The sequence below is a fragment of the Martes martes genome (assembly GCF_963455335.1).
Source record: "Martes martes genome assembly, chromosome: 1".
Lineage (NCBI taxonomy): Eukaryota > Metazoa > Chordata > Mammalia > Carnivora > Mustelidae > Martes > Martes martes.
The window spans coordinates 147,360,566-147,377,055 of NC_137888.1; the positions used below are offsets into that span (position 1 = coordinate 147,360,566).

The 16,490-nt window shown below is 41.1% G+C and overlaps 1 protein-coding gene across 1 annotated transcript in view; it reads left to right on the top strand.

Annotated features, from left to right (window-relative positions):
• Positions 1–16,490, top strand: part of ULK4 (unc-51 like kinase 4) — a 610,308-nt gene that overhangs the window by 396,056 nt on the left and 197,762 nt on the right. The window contains exon 33 of the mRNA XM_080819657.1: positions 15,205–15,371. Within this exon, the coding sequence (XP_080675783.1) occupies positions 15,205–15,371 (167 nt within the window). The remainder of the gene's footprint in view (positions 1–15,204; positions 15,372–16,490) is intronic.

Genomic DNA, 16,490 nt, shown 5'->3' on the forward strand with positions numbered 1-16,490 from the left:
TGTGGGACTTGGTCCCAGGACCCCGGGATCATGATCTGAGCCGAAGGCAGAGGCTCAACCCACTGAGCCACCCAGGCACCACATGTGTATAATTTTTTAACTTGGTTTTCCATATTTGATGTGATAGGCATATGTCTATGTCAATACATGTAGTTCTGCTTCATTTTTTTTAATGATTGCAAATCTCATTGATCCCCTCCCTAAGTAGACTTTTTGAGAAGCCTATTAACTATCAGAGTCATTACATATTATTGTTATTGCCTTGGCTAAATTAGCCAATGGAATTTTGAATGAAAATTCGGAGTGGGCATCCTTTTCCAGTTCCTGACCTTAACGGGTATGCCTCCACTATTGAGAGGCTCTACATAAATGGCCAATGGTCAGTTCATATTTGAAAATAGAACTGACTCCCAACCTCTGCAGCACCTAGCCCAGGAAGCCAGACTACAGCCTCTGCAGCAACCGCTCCAGGATGCCACACTACCACCTCTGTAGGAATTGGCACAAAAAGGTCAGGACTTGGTCAGTAACTGTCAGCTTCCTTAAGTTCCACTCCTGCTTCTGACTCAGGATGAACCACAGAAAACCAAACCTGCTCCCTAAACCAATAACAGGAGATGCCGTACTAGTTAACTTGCTTCCAGCTTCCCCATACCAACCACCTCTGATCAGTGCATACCTCAAGCCTTCCGGTCTTCTTACTATAAAGCTTTCCCACTCCTCTGCCTGCCTTTGAGTCTCTGCCAACTGCAAGGGGCAGTGGCTGACCCCCCTTGCTATAGGAAGCTCTGAATAGCCTCTGCTAGTTCTCCTTTGGGTGATCTCTATTTCTATACACTGTTCAGTAAAATTTCCAGTAGTGGGTTTTCTAATGATTAATCAACTTTTCTAGAATGAGCTCTTCTGTGGTCACATAATGTTAGTACTCAACACATGTTTCTTGAGAACATGCTATGAGCCAGGGTCTGTGCTAGGCTTAGATAAGATAGGAATAACCCAAACAGATGTGTTTTCTGCTCTTGTAGGGTTTATGGTCTAGTAGGTAACACAGGCATTCATCAGATAAGTACACTTGATTGTGGGGTTTTGGAGAAAAGTACTCCAGGAAACTGAGAAGGAATGGGCAGGGAGGAAACTCAGAAGAGTGGGGTGTCCTCTAAGACAAGAGAAGGTGGCCACATTTCCAAAAGATCAGATGTGACAAGAGCCATCAAGAAGTCAAGTGCAAGGAGGTAAAGAATGAGTATTATGCTCTTCTGGTTGTTTTTTTTTTTTTCATGCTCTTCAGCTTTTTTACCACATTTCTTCATTTATTTTCCTCCGTGGTTATTTCTGAAGGCTTCATTTTTTACATTCATATTTAAGTGAGCATTTACAAGTTCCTTTATAGCTTGAATTGATTTCCAATGTGACTTCAAATTTTTTTTCAGAAATTTGATATGTAGAAAGTGCATATCAAATTCTTCCTAAGTAATATTTATTTTCTCCACCGGAAAACTGAAAATGAAATGCATTCCCTGCTGATTGTTGTCATTTACTTGGCAGCACTGGTGTTGACTGTCTGATATTGCTCCGTGTCTCCTGCAGCAGCGGCTCGATGGGCTCACTCTGTGAGTGGCACCTGTTAATTAACTAATGCAAAAAGATGTCACTGAAGAAGAAGACTGTCATGGGATACCAGACCTGCTGTGTACAAATGTGAAAATAACTTCTGCAAAATAAGATTTTAACGAAGCGGATTTATTTTCACAGCACAGTGTGGCAATTTCCTGTCCCTTCTTTCTGTTTACTTATTTTTCAGCCCTTTATATTTCTCTAGTGGTGAGAGAGATTCAACTTGATATGTGTTGCCCTCCCCCTCACCTTTCTTAGCCTTATCTGTTCCTAATTACATCTTTTTAAACCTGTTGTTTTTTGTATTTTTTTAAGGATTATTTATTTATTGAGAGAGTGCACACATCTTGTGCAGGGTGCAGAGGAAGAAGGAGAGAGAGTGTCTCTTTTTATTATTAATTATTTTTATTAATATATAATGCATTATTTGCCTCAGGGGTACAGGCCTGTGAATCCTCAGGCTTACACATTTCACAGTACTCACCATAGCGCATACCTTCCCCAATGTCCATCACCCACCCACCCAATTCCTACCTTGCCCTCCCCCCGGCAACCCTCAGTTTGTTTCTTGAGATTAAGAGTCTCTTATGGTTTGTCTCCCTCCCGATCCCATCTCGTTTCATTTTTTCCTTCCCTACCTCCCAAACTCCCCACCCTGCCTCTCAAATTCCTCATATCAGAGAGATCATATGATAATTGTCTTGAGAGAGAGAGTCGTAAGCAGACTCCATGCTGAGCTTGGAGGAGCTGATGTGGGCCTTGATCTCTAGACCTTAAATCACAACCTGAGCAGAAACCAAGAGTCGGAGGTTCAGCAGATTGTGCCTCCTGGGCACCCCTGTATTTTGTTTTGTAGTCACACGATAAGCTTCACAGATAGTCCTTCTTTTCCATTTTCAGTCATTTCAGTTACAGAAAAACAGTCTTGCTGAGTGAGTAATAGCATAGACTAGAGCCAGATGGCCGTGGCAAAGTTACTCAACCTTTCCCAAACTTCAGTTTCATCATCTGTAAAATAGAGTTAAGGGGATTTTTGGTTAGATTATCTGTTAAAGCACTTAGAATAGTACTTTGCACATGGTAAGAGCCCTGTAGTTATTTACTATCATTGTTCTTTCTCTTCACAGCTTGTTCTAATATCTGATTTTTAGCTTTGGAGTATTGATTTATAAATAATAATACCAGTTTGTTATCCTGTCTCTTGATTGATAGTGTAGGGACATAATTTTCCCTGTGGAGTTTTAATAGGTTTAGGGTAAATGAGTGCTATTTAATATTCATTTGCCACATTCTGACTTATAAAATATTAAAGCTCAGAGAAACCTCCAGTGTCACAGAGTACTCCTTCTTTATTTTCTAACAAGGAAATTAGGGCTCAGGAAAATGGAATAAGTTGACCACAGTCACTCTATTAGGTTCTGATAGTGATGACACCAGGACCCCTCACTCCTAGTCCGAAGAGTTTCCAGTGCTATAATTTGAATTATATAGCCCCCCCACCCATTTTTGGATGACCAAAAATGAGCCAGTTAATCAATTTTTCCCACAGAAAAATGTAGTGAATATAGTGTCTCTGATATTATCCAACTTGAGTTCTTTAAGTTATTGGTCCATCAGCTAACACAGACTCAGAAGTGCATCTCATCAGCAGGAAGTGGATGAGGACTTCTGGGTCAAGATGGCGGATCGACAAAGGGAATTCCATCTGCTTCCTCGTTGTATTGTCTTCTTATGGCTGTTGTAACAAAGCCGCAATTTTAGTAGCTTTAAACAACACAAAAATCTATTCTCTTACAGTTCTGGAAGTCAAGAGTCTAAAGTCAAGATGTTGGTGGCTTCATTTCTTCAGGAGGCTTCTGTTTCCTTGCCTTGAAAACCCAAGCTGAAGCTTCTAGCTGCTGCCTGTGTTCCTTTTTTCTCAGCCTTTGTGCCACTGCAACCTCGTACTTCTGTCTTTACATCACCTTCACTCTGACCTCCTGCTTCTCTCCTGTAGGAATCATTGTGATTACATTGGACCTGTTTGGATCATCCAGGATAGTCTATCTCAAGGTCCTTAACCAATGGGAAGCCTGGGTGGCTCAGTTGGTTAGGTGTCTGCCTTTGGCTCAGGTAATGATCCTGGGGTCCTGGGATCGAGTCCCCCATCGGGCTCCTTGCTCAGCGGAGAACCTGCTGCTCCCTCTGCCTGCTGCTCCCTCAGCTTGTGCTCTCTCTCTCTGACAAGTAAATAAAATCTTAAAAAAAAAAAAAAAAAAGATCCTTTACCGAATCACATTTGCAAAGTTCCCTTTTCCATGGAAGGTGACACTCACAGTTTCCAGGAATTAGGATATGGATATCTTTGTTGGGGAGGGGGTAGACATTATTCATCCTACCACACTCCCAAAGCACCATTAAAATGAGAATCAAGTCTTCAAAGTTATTAACTCTAGAGAAAACATGAAGTTGCCAAGGGAAGGAAAAATAATCATAGTTTTCCATGTGACTTAATTGTGAATAGTGTTTATCCAGTCATTAACAATGTAATCGCTGTCAATCTGATTGAAAGTAAGAGATACCTGTAGTAGGGGGATGAGGAGTGGGAGCTGTGTAGGTGTGAGGTAGGACATGGGGAAAGAGCTTCTATCTTCCTTCCCACATAGGGGGAAGTCAACAGATAATGCCAGCAACTCAAAAAATGCAAGTGTGTATTATTTAGAGAAATGGCAGGAGGGATGATAATTAGGTAAAAGAAGTGAAACTAGTTGCCTCTGGGAAGAAGAAGGTTACTTGGACCACAGGAAGACTTTGACTCTGAAAGGAATAAAAAATTAAAAAATTAATATAGATTGAAAGACAGGGAAGATGAGGAGGGTGGGTAATGCATGGAGTCAAGAAAGCATGATGCTTTTGAAGATAACTAACTTGAAGTTTGACACCTGGGAGACTGATACCCTGTCTCATTAAGGAAGATTTAAAAAAACAATTAGAACTCCCCATCCCTTGACCTTGTTAGGACTCTTAACATACACATATCAGAAATTCAGATTAGCCACATGAAAAAAAAAGAAAATGTCTTACCAGTGAGAGCATTTCTGATGGAACTCAAACTAAGAATCGTTCTTGGGGGGAGCGCCTGGGTGGCTCAGTGGATTAAGCCTCTGCCTTCAGCTCAGGTCATGATCTCAGGGTCCTGGGACCGAGCCCCGCATCAGGCTTTCTGCTCAGCAGAGAGCCTGCTTCTCCCCCTCTCTCTGTCAAATAAAGAAATTAAAAAAAAAAAAAAAAAGAATCATTCTTGAGCCAGAAACAGCTAGAACCATGGCCCTAAATACGATACTCGGAGCCCCTGACCCCTGAGTTCTCTTCCTCCCCCATCATTTTCCTTTCCACCCTCCTTACAGCCTAGTGTTCTTGCTCCTTGGGCCTTGGCACTGTTGCTCCCTGTTTCAAATGTTGAAATGTATTCATTAGAGTGGAACTCTTGCCTCTGCTGCCCCATTTCTGGAACTCCAGGGGGAGAAAGAAACAGCTGGCTGTGGCTGGGGACAGTCACTTTGTGTCAAGTGAACACTACACAGTAACCAGGTGGTGCCTGAACTTCCCCCTTCCTTCTTGGGATTGCTAGCTGTGTCATGGAATTTCATCTTAAAAAGGGACACTGTACAGTTACATAGTAGAACAAGTTAGCATTTTATCTATGGAATGGGTTAAGATATAGAAGTCTCTGATACATCCTTCAGTGAAAAATAGCAAGGTATGGGCTATATTGCACACATCTGTGTATGCATGTGTTTGCATATGTTTCATATGCCCTCTACAGCAAACCCATGCATGGTAAGTTTCGAGGAAATGGGATGTCAGGGATCTTTGTATTTTCTGTGTCATACTTTTTACATACAAATGCATTGAATTTTTACATTTTACATTACAAAATTGAATTTTTACAGAGTATAAGAAAAAATGACAAGTGTGGCTTGGATCTTCACTCCCTCTGGCTGATCACACCAAGCTGGCATTTTACTCCATGATCTGTGTGACCCATAGATCTCTGTTTATGGACCCTGAAGGGAAGGGACCATTTCTTGAATTGTTTTCTAGTTCCTTCCTTGTGGAGTACTATAAAATTTACATTACAGGGGCACCTGGGTGGCTCAGTGGGTTAAAGCCTCTGCCTTCAGCTCAGGTCATGATCCCGGGGTCCTGGGATCGAGCCCCGCATCGGGCTCTCTGTTCAGCAGGGAGCCTGCTTCCTCCTCTCTCTCTGCCTGCCTCTCCGCTTGCTTGTGATCTCTCTCTCTGTGTCAAATAAATAAATAAAATAAAATCTTAAAAAAATTTACATTACAGATGTTCAGCATATTACAGATGAACCTGGGATTGAATGAATGATTCATGTTCTCTCCCAAATAACTCAGAGATAGATCACAGGGAAGGAGAAAGGGTAGGAGGGAAGATGTGGTAGGTGGAACTTGAGAGGATATGCTCTAACTCAGGGCCCAGCTCATAAAAGACCCTTCATACTTCAGCAAGTGCTTTATTGAAGTCAGAATTCAACTGGACAAAGCTTTCACACTTTCGGGGCAGACCCTGAGGTGTGTTGCTGCTAAGAGGGGTCACCCTCCCTCCTGAGAAGGTTTCCTTCCCTGTTCTTCCACCCCACTCTGTTCCAGCACTTTTCCTGGGCTTTGCACGTATATAATCAGTCATTCCATTACTCCTCTATTTCCTGGTAGAAATTGGAAACTTGATGCACCTTTGAGTTAATAAAACATACTTTTTTGAATTAGTCATAAACAACATTGTATCTTAAGTTTTGGATATGAAAGTAGTACCTACTTCTACTTTTTGTGTTCACCCTTTCAAAAATGGCTCCGGATATGTTTGTGTAAATCAGTTCTAAGCTACTCTAGCTATCTGAGTAATCAAAAGGAGTGTATGTTTCAGTGCATAAATCCGTCAAATGTTAACCTTCTTTTTTCAGCGATTTTGTAATTGAGCTTATTCTATCCAAAATTTTTACCTCTCAAGTATGCATGGAGGGGGCGGGCATAGAAGTAGGTTTCCATGTTGCTAAAATGCAGGGTATCTGCTTCAAAAAGAAAGGGGCATTTCAGTCTCCTGGGGCAGGTGACCAGAATAAATCATATACGTGGAATAATTCAATACAGTGTTCTCCTCTGTCCTTGGAGTTAAGTGCTAGACTGATACTGTACTAATCGTGGGGGTCCGGGGACCACTGTGGCTTCAGGGGAGCTGGGGCAAGGTTGTTTTTAAGATACTCTCATATAGAGAGTCCCTTCAGGTTGTTGGGGGGGGGGGTTATTAATTAAAACATTAGCCTCTGTCATATTTGAGAAGTCCCCAGCCTTTTTCCATGAAGTACTTCCAGTTTTCGGGTTTGATGGGTTCCTTGATTTCAGCAGAATACAGCATTGGGAATTGGTCTGTCCTACACACAGAATGAAGCTTATTCAGTGTCCTTCTCCTAACTGGGGTGAGCCAGACTCCCATGGGCCCTGGTGTTTTGGCAGGGTGTGAGAGGGAGGGCTTAAGATGTAGTGTGGAAACCAAAGCTCCAAGGCAGAGGACATGCAGAATTGGGGCCACAATTGCATGGGGAGAAAGAAGGCTAGAGAGCCTGGTGTAGACACCCAGGGTCTCCTAAGAAGCGGCTGAAATAACAGAGGCAAAACCTGCCCTAAGATGGTTCCTAAATTTTTAGACTGAGAGATGAGACATATTTTCATTCGGGGGCGTGGCTGCGTGGCTGCTCATTAACGTTCAGACAGAACAGGTTTTGTGTGCTTAGATGCTCTGGCTCAGGACCCCGAATTTACAGATGCCTGTATTTACCCCTCCAATATGTCTGGGATGGGCATGGCCACTTTCACCCTCCGTGGTTTTCTGTTTAAAAGCAGACTTTTAACTCCGCAGATTTGTTGTGATCCTGCGTTTGGTAGTATAGCACCGATCATTCTGGGAAAGAACGATTTTCCCACATCACATCTCACAGATGCCTTTATATTGCTTTTCCAGATTGTCTGTTCAGGGTGACTTTCATGAACCCTAGGGTAAATGGCCACATGTTTGTATGATGCAGATATAAACTTATTCACAAGGAAGCCTCAATTTGGGGAGGTTATGTTTAGATTTAGAATGTTGTATTCAAGTCATTAATGATAGAAATATAAATTGCTTTCAAATCTTGGCATTTCAAAGTGTACTCTCATATTATCTCTCTACTCCAACAGATTCTGAAAAATTAATAATATAATCAGGACACAGTGACCAGAGCTGGAAATAGCTCATGTACATTAATATTCCCAGAACGTTAAACACTTGAAAATAACTCATGGGGATGACTCCTTTAGAGATTTGCTTATAATTAATACAAAATAATTCTTGGATTTTTTTTTTTTTTGATGAGTTGGTTGTAATTAATGCAAAGTAATTCTTGGCTTCTGTATCTTAATGAATTTTGATTTCTCTTTTAGGTCTTAGGATAGAGTATTAAGAAGTTGTTACAGTGACATTTGACCAGAGGACTGGGAAAAGTGAGAGCCCCATTTCAGATACCTTTGTACAGCATCTGTGAGGGAGCTGATGGGCAAAAAGGCACAGAAACCTTCTTTTTTATGCTGGTCTACATAGAAGGCTGCTTTTAGCCTTACTTCCTATATTAGATCCACCTGCCAGACTGGAAACAAAGTTGGTTGTGACTTTCCCTGTGTATTTGCCTCAGTGTTGAAACATCAGTCTTACATCTTAACACTCAGGCAGGAGAGCCTCCCTTTTCCATTTACACAGATGCATACTGGATTGGACCAATGGAGAGAGATGGGAAACACAAGTGCATTTGCCCAGGGGTCTGGAGCAGAGCTGAACCTAAGTCACAGGTAGCTACTAAATCTCAGATGGGGTCAGGATGATAGAGGGGAGAGAGGGAAAAACCCCCCAAAACCATGAAAGGAATGGCCAGGCCTTCCCCAGGGGTGCAGGCCTCTGGCTGTGCTGTATACCACCAGCCTTTTTAGTGGAAGAGGAGAGTGCAAAGAGCCACACACGCATGCCCACTGACAGTTGAATCCCTTGGAGAATTTTTGATCTGGAGATCACAGGCCTGATAATGTCCCTGAACTTGCATCTCTCCCTCTTTGGAGGTAAGAATATCTTTCCCTTGATTAGCACCTATATATGGAAAAGAATAAAAGAACAGAAGTAAGGGAATATTAACATGCTTTCCTTCCCTCTTCCTCCTTCTTAGATTTATTCCTCCATTTTGGTAAAATGCATCCTGTTTTAGCTTATTCACAGAGCTTTGCCAATATTAGCAATCTAATCCTTGAGTCCCCTGGGGCTAGATGAAGGGACAAACAGTGGTCCCTTGCTTTGCTCCAAAGTGGGTATGGTCAGCCTTATGCAAATTCAGGTTCAAGCCCTTCCTTCCAAGAAGCAGTATTTCCTAACTCCCTCTATGGGGAAATTCTGGACACAGTGTGGAAGCAAACATGTCAAAACCTACAGGATTTTTGGAGAAAGTATACCAAGAAAGATCTAGTAACTTGAAGTTTGACTTCAAGCCACAGGATTACCAACGACTGACATCAATTGCTTAGAAATGACCCAGTCAGTGAACTTTCCTCAGGCTTATGAACCATGGCAACAAAGCACCCTTCCTTGACACCTTTTTCTTTTTAGATTTGAATAATTCTTTTTTATCTATGACATGGTTATGTTATTATGATTATTTTTCTAGTAGCATCTTTTCCTTCCTTTCCTCTATAAAGTCTCCCCCTGTCTGGGATTTGCTTAGTGCTGGTTGTCTTGCTTGTCTGTCTTGACTGTCCTTTGGGAACCCTTCTGCTCTCTCTGGTCATCTTCAATTTCTGTTTTTCTAGTCTTGACTGCCACCCAGTTTCTAGATTTTAATCTCCAACTGCCTTTGGTCATTGGCTTTTGGATGTTATCTCAAACTCATGTCTTAAAAAGCTATCTTACAGTGCCTAGAAAACCTTCTCCCCAGTTCTTCCAAAGACGATATAGTTCTCCTATCCCTTATTGACCCTTTTAGTCCCCATGCCACTATTGCCACCAAGTTAAAAATCACACTTCTTTAGTGATGTGTCTGCCTTCCTCCTTGCTTCCCACCACCACTTGGTTATGGCATGACCTCAGTGGCCTACTCATTGGTCTTCTGGTCTCAGTTCCCCACTGGTTGGTCCAAGAATCTCCACAATATTGACAAAAGTACATGGACTTTGGAGTTACACATGTGTTCAAATCACTTCTGTGACTTGTACTTAATTCTGTGACCTTGAACTTTTTACTTGAGTACTTGTTATTTGAGTCTTTGTTTTTGCTTATATAAAATGGAAATATCAGCATCTGCCTTGCAGAGCTGTTAGGTATTAAATGTAAATTCAGGTGAGGTATTAAATGTTAAAAAACAAGTAAAAGCCCATTGCCAGACAGAGGAGTGCACAGTAAATGCTGCTATCATCCCAGCACAGGCTTCACTGTCAAAGTATGGAAGAGTTCCATCACCCTAGAAAGTTCTATCCTGTCCCTTCCCTAGAGGCAACTACTATTCTGATCTCAATCGACATAGACTTTTTTTTTTTTTCCAGAATCTTACAGATGTAATCATACCACTGCATTTATACACCTGCTTCTGGTGTCTATCTCTCAGCATCCTTTTTGAGATTTATCCATATCATTGTGTGATTCAGTGGCTCATTTCTTTTCATTGTTGACTAGAGTCCCATTGTATGAATATGTCTTACTGTGTCTGTCCATTCTCCTCTTGATGGACACTTGGGCTATCTCTAGCTTGGGGCTATTTTGAATAAAGGTCTAATGAGTCTTTCTGTAGATAAAGGTTTTCACTTGGGTAAATACGTAAGAGTGGAATTGCTAGGTAAATACTAACTGTATATTTAAATTTATAAAAACCGCAACTATTTCCCATCAGCAGTGTATATGAGTACTGGTCACTCCACATCCTTACCAACATTTGGTGTTGTCAGCTTTTTTTCATTATAATTATTTCTGTTTGTATGTGGTGGTATCTCATTGTGATTTTAATTTGTATTTTGTTAGTGACTAATGATGTTGAACATTTTTCATGTGCTTATTGACATAGATCTTTGATGAATGGACTGTTTAAGTTTTCTACCCATCTTTAAAATTGATTGTCTTTTTATTATTCAGTTGTAGGAACTGTTTGTGTATTCTGCATGTAAGTTCTTTATTAGATATCTATGTTGTAAATATTTAATTTTGTGATGGTGTTTAATTTACTGATTTTTACGTGATCCATACTTTTTGAGACCTTAGAAATCTTGCCTGCCTTGTGGTTACAAAGTTCTTCTCTTATATCTTATTCTAGAACTCTTACAGTTTTAGTTTTTATGTGCAGATCTGTGATTCATGTGAAGCTAATTTTGCGTAGCATATGATGTCACGGTCAAGGATCCTTTTCTCCATATGGATACTCAGTTTTTCTACCCCCTTTTGTTGAAAAGAATTTTTTTTTGTAAAGCGTTCATTTTTTGCAGTTTATGTGACCATATATGTGTGGGTCCATTTCTGGACTCTGAAACTGGAAATATTGGCATGAAGTAATTTTTCTCTGTCAATGTGTACCTATTATCTCTATTCACTGAATCAATGACCCAGTAGCAATGAGCATCCTTAGTTCTCAAATCATGGTTTCCAAACACAGTTTCTTCTTAAAAGACACCAGGGCTTCTTGAAGAAGTAGCTAATGCCTAGTCCGAGACAGGAATTTTTTATTTTTTTAAACCCTTCATAAAGCTTTTAAATTCATTTTATTTAATATGTTTGAGGCTGGAATTCTTAAGATGAACTTGGAACATATTATAACAGTGGCTAGGACACTTTCAAGGGGCTTTCAGTAGCCAAAGATGGAAACAAGTTGGACATTAAAAAAAAAAAAAAAGAAAGAAAAGATTGAATCCACTGAAATCCATAAAATGTATCCTTTAAATATCCAGTGTATTCACAATGATGCCACAAAATGAATTCATTAGTAACTTTTGGTAGTTTCTAGCTTCTCCACCCTCTCCCCCATTAGTCATGTTTGGTAATTGCTAATACTCCAAAATCACTGTTCTGAAAACTGGTAAGTGACAACAAAGAAGCATTTATTAAACACATATCCTGCCTTTTCCTTTTGATAACCAGATAGTTGATAAAAGAATTTCCTTCCTTCCTTCCTTACCCCCTCTCTTTCTCTTTCTTCCTTCTTACTTCTTTCTCCCTTCCTACTTCTTTCTTCCTTTCCTTCTTTCTCTCTCTCTTTCTTCCTTCCTCCCTCCCTCCCTCCCTCCCTCTTTCTTCCTTCCTACCTTCCTTCCTTCCTTTCTCTCTTTCTCTCTTTTGTTCTTTCTAGGTGAGACAGTGAGTGAGAGTGAAAGAGAGCGCACGAGCTGGGGGCAAGGCAGAGGGAGAGGGAAAAGCAGGCTCTGCACTAAGCAGGGAGTACTTTATGGGGCTCATCCTAGGACCCTGGGATCATGACCAGGGCCAAAGGCAGATGCTCAACTGACTGAGCCACTGAAGTGCCCCCAAGAAGATTCTTTTTTTTTTTTTTAAGATTTTATTTATTTATTTGACAGAGAGAGAGAGAGAGATCACAAGTAGGCAGAGCAGCAGGCAGAGAGAGAAGGGGAAGCAGCCTCCCTGCTGAGCAGAGAGCCCCATGCAGAGCTCGATCCCAGGACCCTGAGATCATGACCTGAGCTGAAGGCAGAGGCTTAACCCACTGAGCCACCCAGGCCCCCAAGAAGATTCTTTATAGAAGATAACCAGCTGAAAAAAATGCAGAAGGAGTGACAGAATATGAAACTTACTGTATTGCCCTTATCTAATGAGATGTGGGAATAGATGGTAGTCCTTAGTAGGTAACATTTGATGTTGAACTTTATAATGAATGGGTTAGACTAACAATCCCTGAACCCGATCAATTTTAATATTGTTAAGCGTAGAACAGCTAGACAGTGTATCCTTCCAGATATGATGCAACAGGACATATAGAGACCCAGCCCCAAGTATTATTGCCCAAAAAATGGAATCTGAATTAAATGGAGTCTGTAGTCACTACAATTACCATTTTACAGGAAATACAGGGATACAGGAACAACACCACAAGAAAATCTACAGGAAAACAACATTCTAACTTCTCAAAAAATAAATGGCATGAAAATTGCAGGCAGGGGAAAGACTGTTAGACATTAAAGGAGATGTAAGGTCTGCAACCAAATGGAAAGGAGATGTAAGGTCTGCAACCAAATCAGGATACAAGGACCTGGTTTGTACCCTGATTTCCACAAACTAATCCTTAAAAAGACAGTTTTGAGATATTTGAGTTTTGAACATAGGCTGCATATTGCCTATATTAAATAAGTCTCATTTTATTAAGGGGTAATAATTTTTTTTAAAAGAAGAACATTTTTCTGTTATACCATACTGAAGTATTTACAAGAGAAATAAGATGGTGTCTGTTATTTGCTTTAAAATCCTAAAAAAAAAAAAAATGGGGATAGATTAAGCAAAGATGGGCAGAAGTGTTGAGGATTATTGAAGAAAGTGATGGGAGCTCTTTTTACAGAGTCTTGTGACTTTCTTTGTTTCCATAATAAAAAGTTTAAATGAGAAAAATGTGTATTTTGACCCTGAAGTGTAAGTTCTAGCCATGAAGACACTGAATATGTGGCTGAGAATAGACCACTTGACATCCTTCTAATGAGCTTGCTGGCATTATCACCGGTGTGGAGAAATATTTTGTGTCATGCTTCATTTCCAGTCTCCTGAACACCTTCCCTGACAGCTGGTGACTTCAGTGTGTCAAGTCAGAGCTCAACATTTGTCGCCCGCTTTTCCACACAGCAGGCTGGAAAAGACTTTCTGTCCCAGCAGGGATCCGATTACGTTCATTGTTCACACTCTTTCCTTGAAGACGGAATGAGGATCAGGAATATCGCTCTCTGTTGCTCACCAGCTGTTTAGTCTGAGTCAAGCCTCACTTAGAGGGACATCCGGGGTCTGCCTCCCCCTCTGAAGAGCCACGTCGTCCTCTGCTGTTCCCATAGTTCTCACCCTTCTGCACCTTTGACCCTCTGCGTGACGTGTTACAAAGTAATCCTAACCCCCCAGAGGAAAACGTCTTGCAGCATGGATTTACCAAACACTTTGTTTTAAAGTCCTTCTGCCCTGTCTGCAGCTCATGAATGCCCAAGTGCTGATTCATGGCATGGGAATGAGTGATGCTGCCTGACTCAGAGGAGAACGCCTTCTGGTGTCGTGTACATGTCATAATAATTGCTTTTCTGGGCTCTGTGTCATTGATGATATGTGCCATCAAACCTCGGCATCAGTTTTGCCAATAGTTAATTCTACCTTCTCTTCAGGTATATTTATCTTCAGCTCTGTGACTTGTACCACTCTTTGCCACAAGGAGTACAACTTTGAGACCTCTATAATTTTGGTTTCTGTCTGCCTTTAGTGACAAAATTAATTACTTTTGAAGTCTAAGAATTACTCTGCACCAGCCTAGGAGAACTCAGTTGCTTTACTGAAAATGACAATGGCATTGTTTGGAAGAGATACCAAAGCTTGGATGGCTGCGCTGGGCAGAGTTTCCATCCAGCTGATCATCTGAAAACTCAGGACAAGTGGATTGTAAGACCAATAAAGTCCAGCTTACTGTAAAGCTCTTTACCATGCTTCCCCCCACCATCTGCTATGTAAAATATTTTATTTTAGAAGATTTGGTTTTCTAGAGCATTCAGATGATCTACCGAGGCCAAAGGTCCTGCTTACCATGTTAGGTGTATAACACTGAGTGTTGTATTTTCACCACATTCACTCTATATGAATTCACTCTATATGAGTAATGCTACACAACAGTATCAATAAAAATGCCAATTTAAGTGTAAACAATAATGCTCCTGCTTGTGAAAATGTATTTTTTGTGACCGACAACATCAAACTAAAAGTTGAAGACCAACCACCTTGTTAATTTAATACCAGATTTGCAGCAGCAAAATGATAGAACGTGGAAATTTCTGAATATCAGATTTCCTAAAATCATAGTTGATCTTATGTTTTGCTTTTTTTTTTTAATGCATATGGAAAAAAATTGCCTCCATTACTTGGAGATACCTGTGTCTCCCGTGTCTCCTGTGTCTGCCTGTAGAGCCTGATCCGTATTGTGAACTTCAGAGAACCTGGGGACAGTATGTTCATATGTCACATGTTTTCTTCCAGTGTCAGGGAAACCCTCTGCCCTTGTGAAGCCTCTTCATGTAGGATCATGTTTCTCAAAGTGTAATTTAGGGAACCCTTGCATCAAGTCACTCGGGGTCTGTTCTTAACACATTCCAGGCTCTTGAGCAGATTCTGGGAGTGAGGCCTGGAAACCTGCAATTTTAAAAATGTGCCTGAAGATATCCGGTATGAGTACAGTTGAAGGACTGCTTTGGCTTTAGGCAACATAGAACACACATGCCTGCTCTGTTGGGTTCATGTGACACGTTATTTTTTAATTCACGAGACATGTTGTACCCTTCTTTTTACCCTCAGGACTGGTCCGCCATGTCTGTGACCTGTTCACTGAAATTGCCACACTATGCCTGGACGTGGACAATAAGAACAACAATGAGACGGCAGCCGCACTGCTCTTCTCCCTGCTCGATATTCTGCATGGCATGCTGACTCACACGTCCAGTGTCGTTCGGCTGGCTCTGCAGGTATAGGGCCTCTCCTCCCGTGTCTTGAACAACCCTACACCATGTCACCCTTCCCTTTTGTTCTCTCCTTTCTGATCTTCCTCTACTGAGTCTTTATTTTTGAAAAAGAACATATGATTCTATGGACAGAGGCTAGGAGATAAGTCATCTTGGGGTGAGCAGTGTCAAGGACACAATCTGAAAGGAAAACAGGAGAAGCCTAAGGAAACACTTGCCAAGAGGTAGTTGGGGAAGTCTCCTGATGGAGGAGATCATTTGCCTTATAGGCACCCTAGGGCTGGCCCAGCGGTGTGCCATCTTTCCTATCTAGGGATGGCGCTCCAGCCCACCCTCAACAGGATGAATTAGCTTGCACAGACGATGGATGCAAACACACACACACACACACACGTTTGTACTCACATATACATACATGTACAACACATAAAGTTTATCACTTTCTCTTACGACCAGTAACATGGAATTGCAAGACAGTTTTTGAGGACTAGGAGTATGTTCAGTGGCTACGAAAAGCCAGTTCACCCCAAAGTATAATGAATTTACTTCGCACCATGCTGTAAAGAAGGAAGGGGATGTGGCTTTATTGAATACTTTCTGTGTTGGGTGTTAGGTGCCCACATGTGGCTATTTCATTTAACCAACTGTGTCTGCTGATACTTAGATTATGTGAAAGCATACAGCCAATATGAATTCATTGCTATATTTGAAATCCTGGTAAAACTGCAAGAGGTATATACATCAAATGGTAGCTTCCTGGCTTGGAGAGATGCAGAAGCTCAAGTTGAAACCAAGCTGTTTGATAATTTGCCAGGAGTCCTAGTAGCAGAGCCAAGAATGATTCCCTAGACTCTGGTTTAGTTTCTGTTATTCATCATTCTGATAAATGGTATCTCATATCCCCAGTTCAGCTGGTCAAGTGCTTAGCCCGTCTAGTGTGGTTTAATAAATAATTCCAGATGCCTTAGTAAACATGATAGTTAGTGTTTAACCCAAACTTGTAAAGCCAGTAGAGGGAAGTGGCCTTCAAACTACCTGGTTGTTTTTATTTGCTCATCTATAAGAATTGCAAGCTAATAGGGCACTCATACAATCCTGTGTTACGGATTTCTTCTTGTTTTT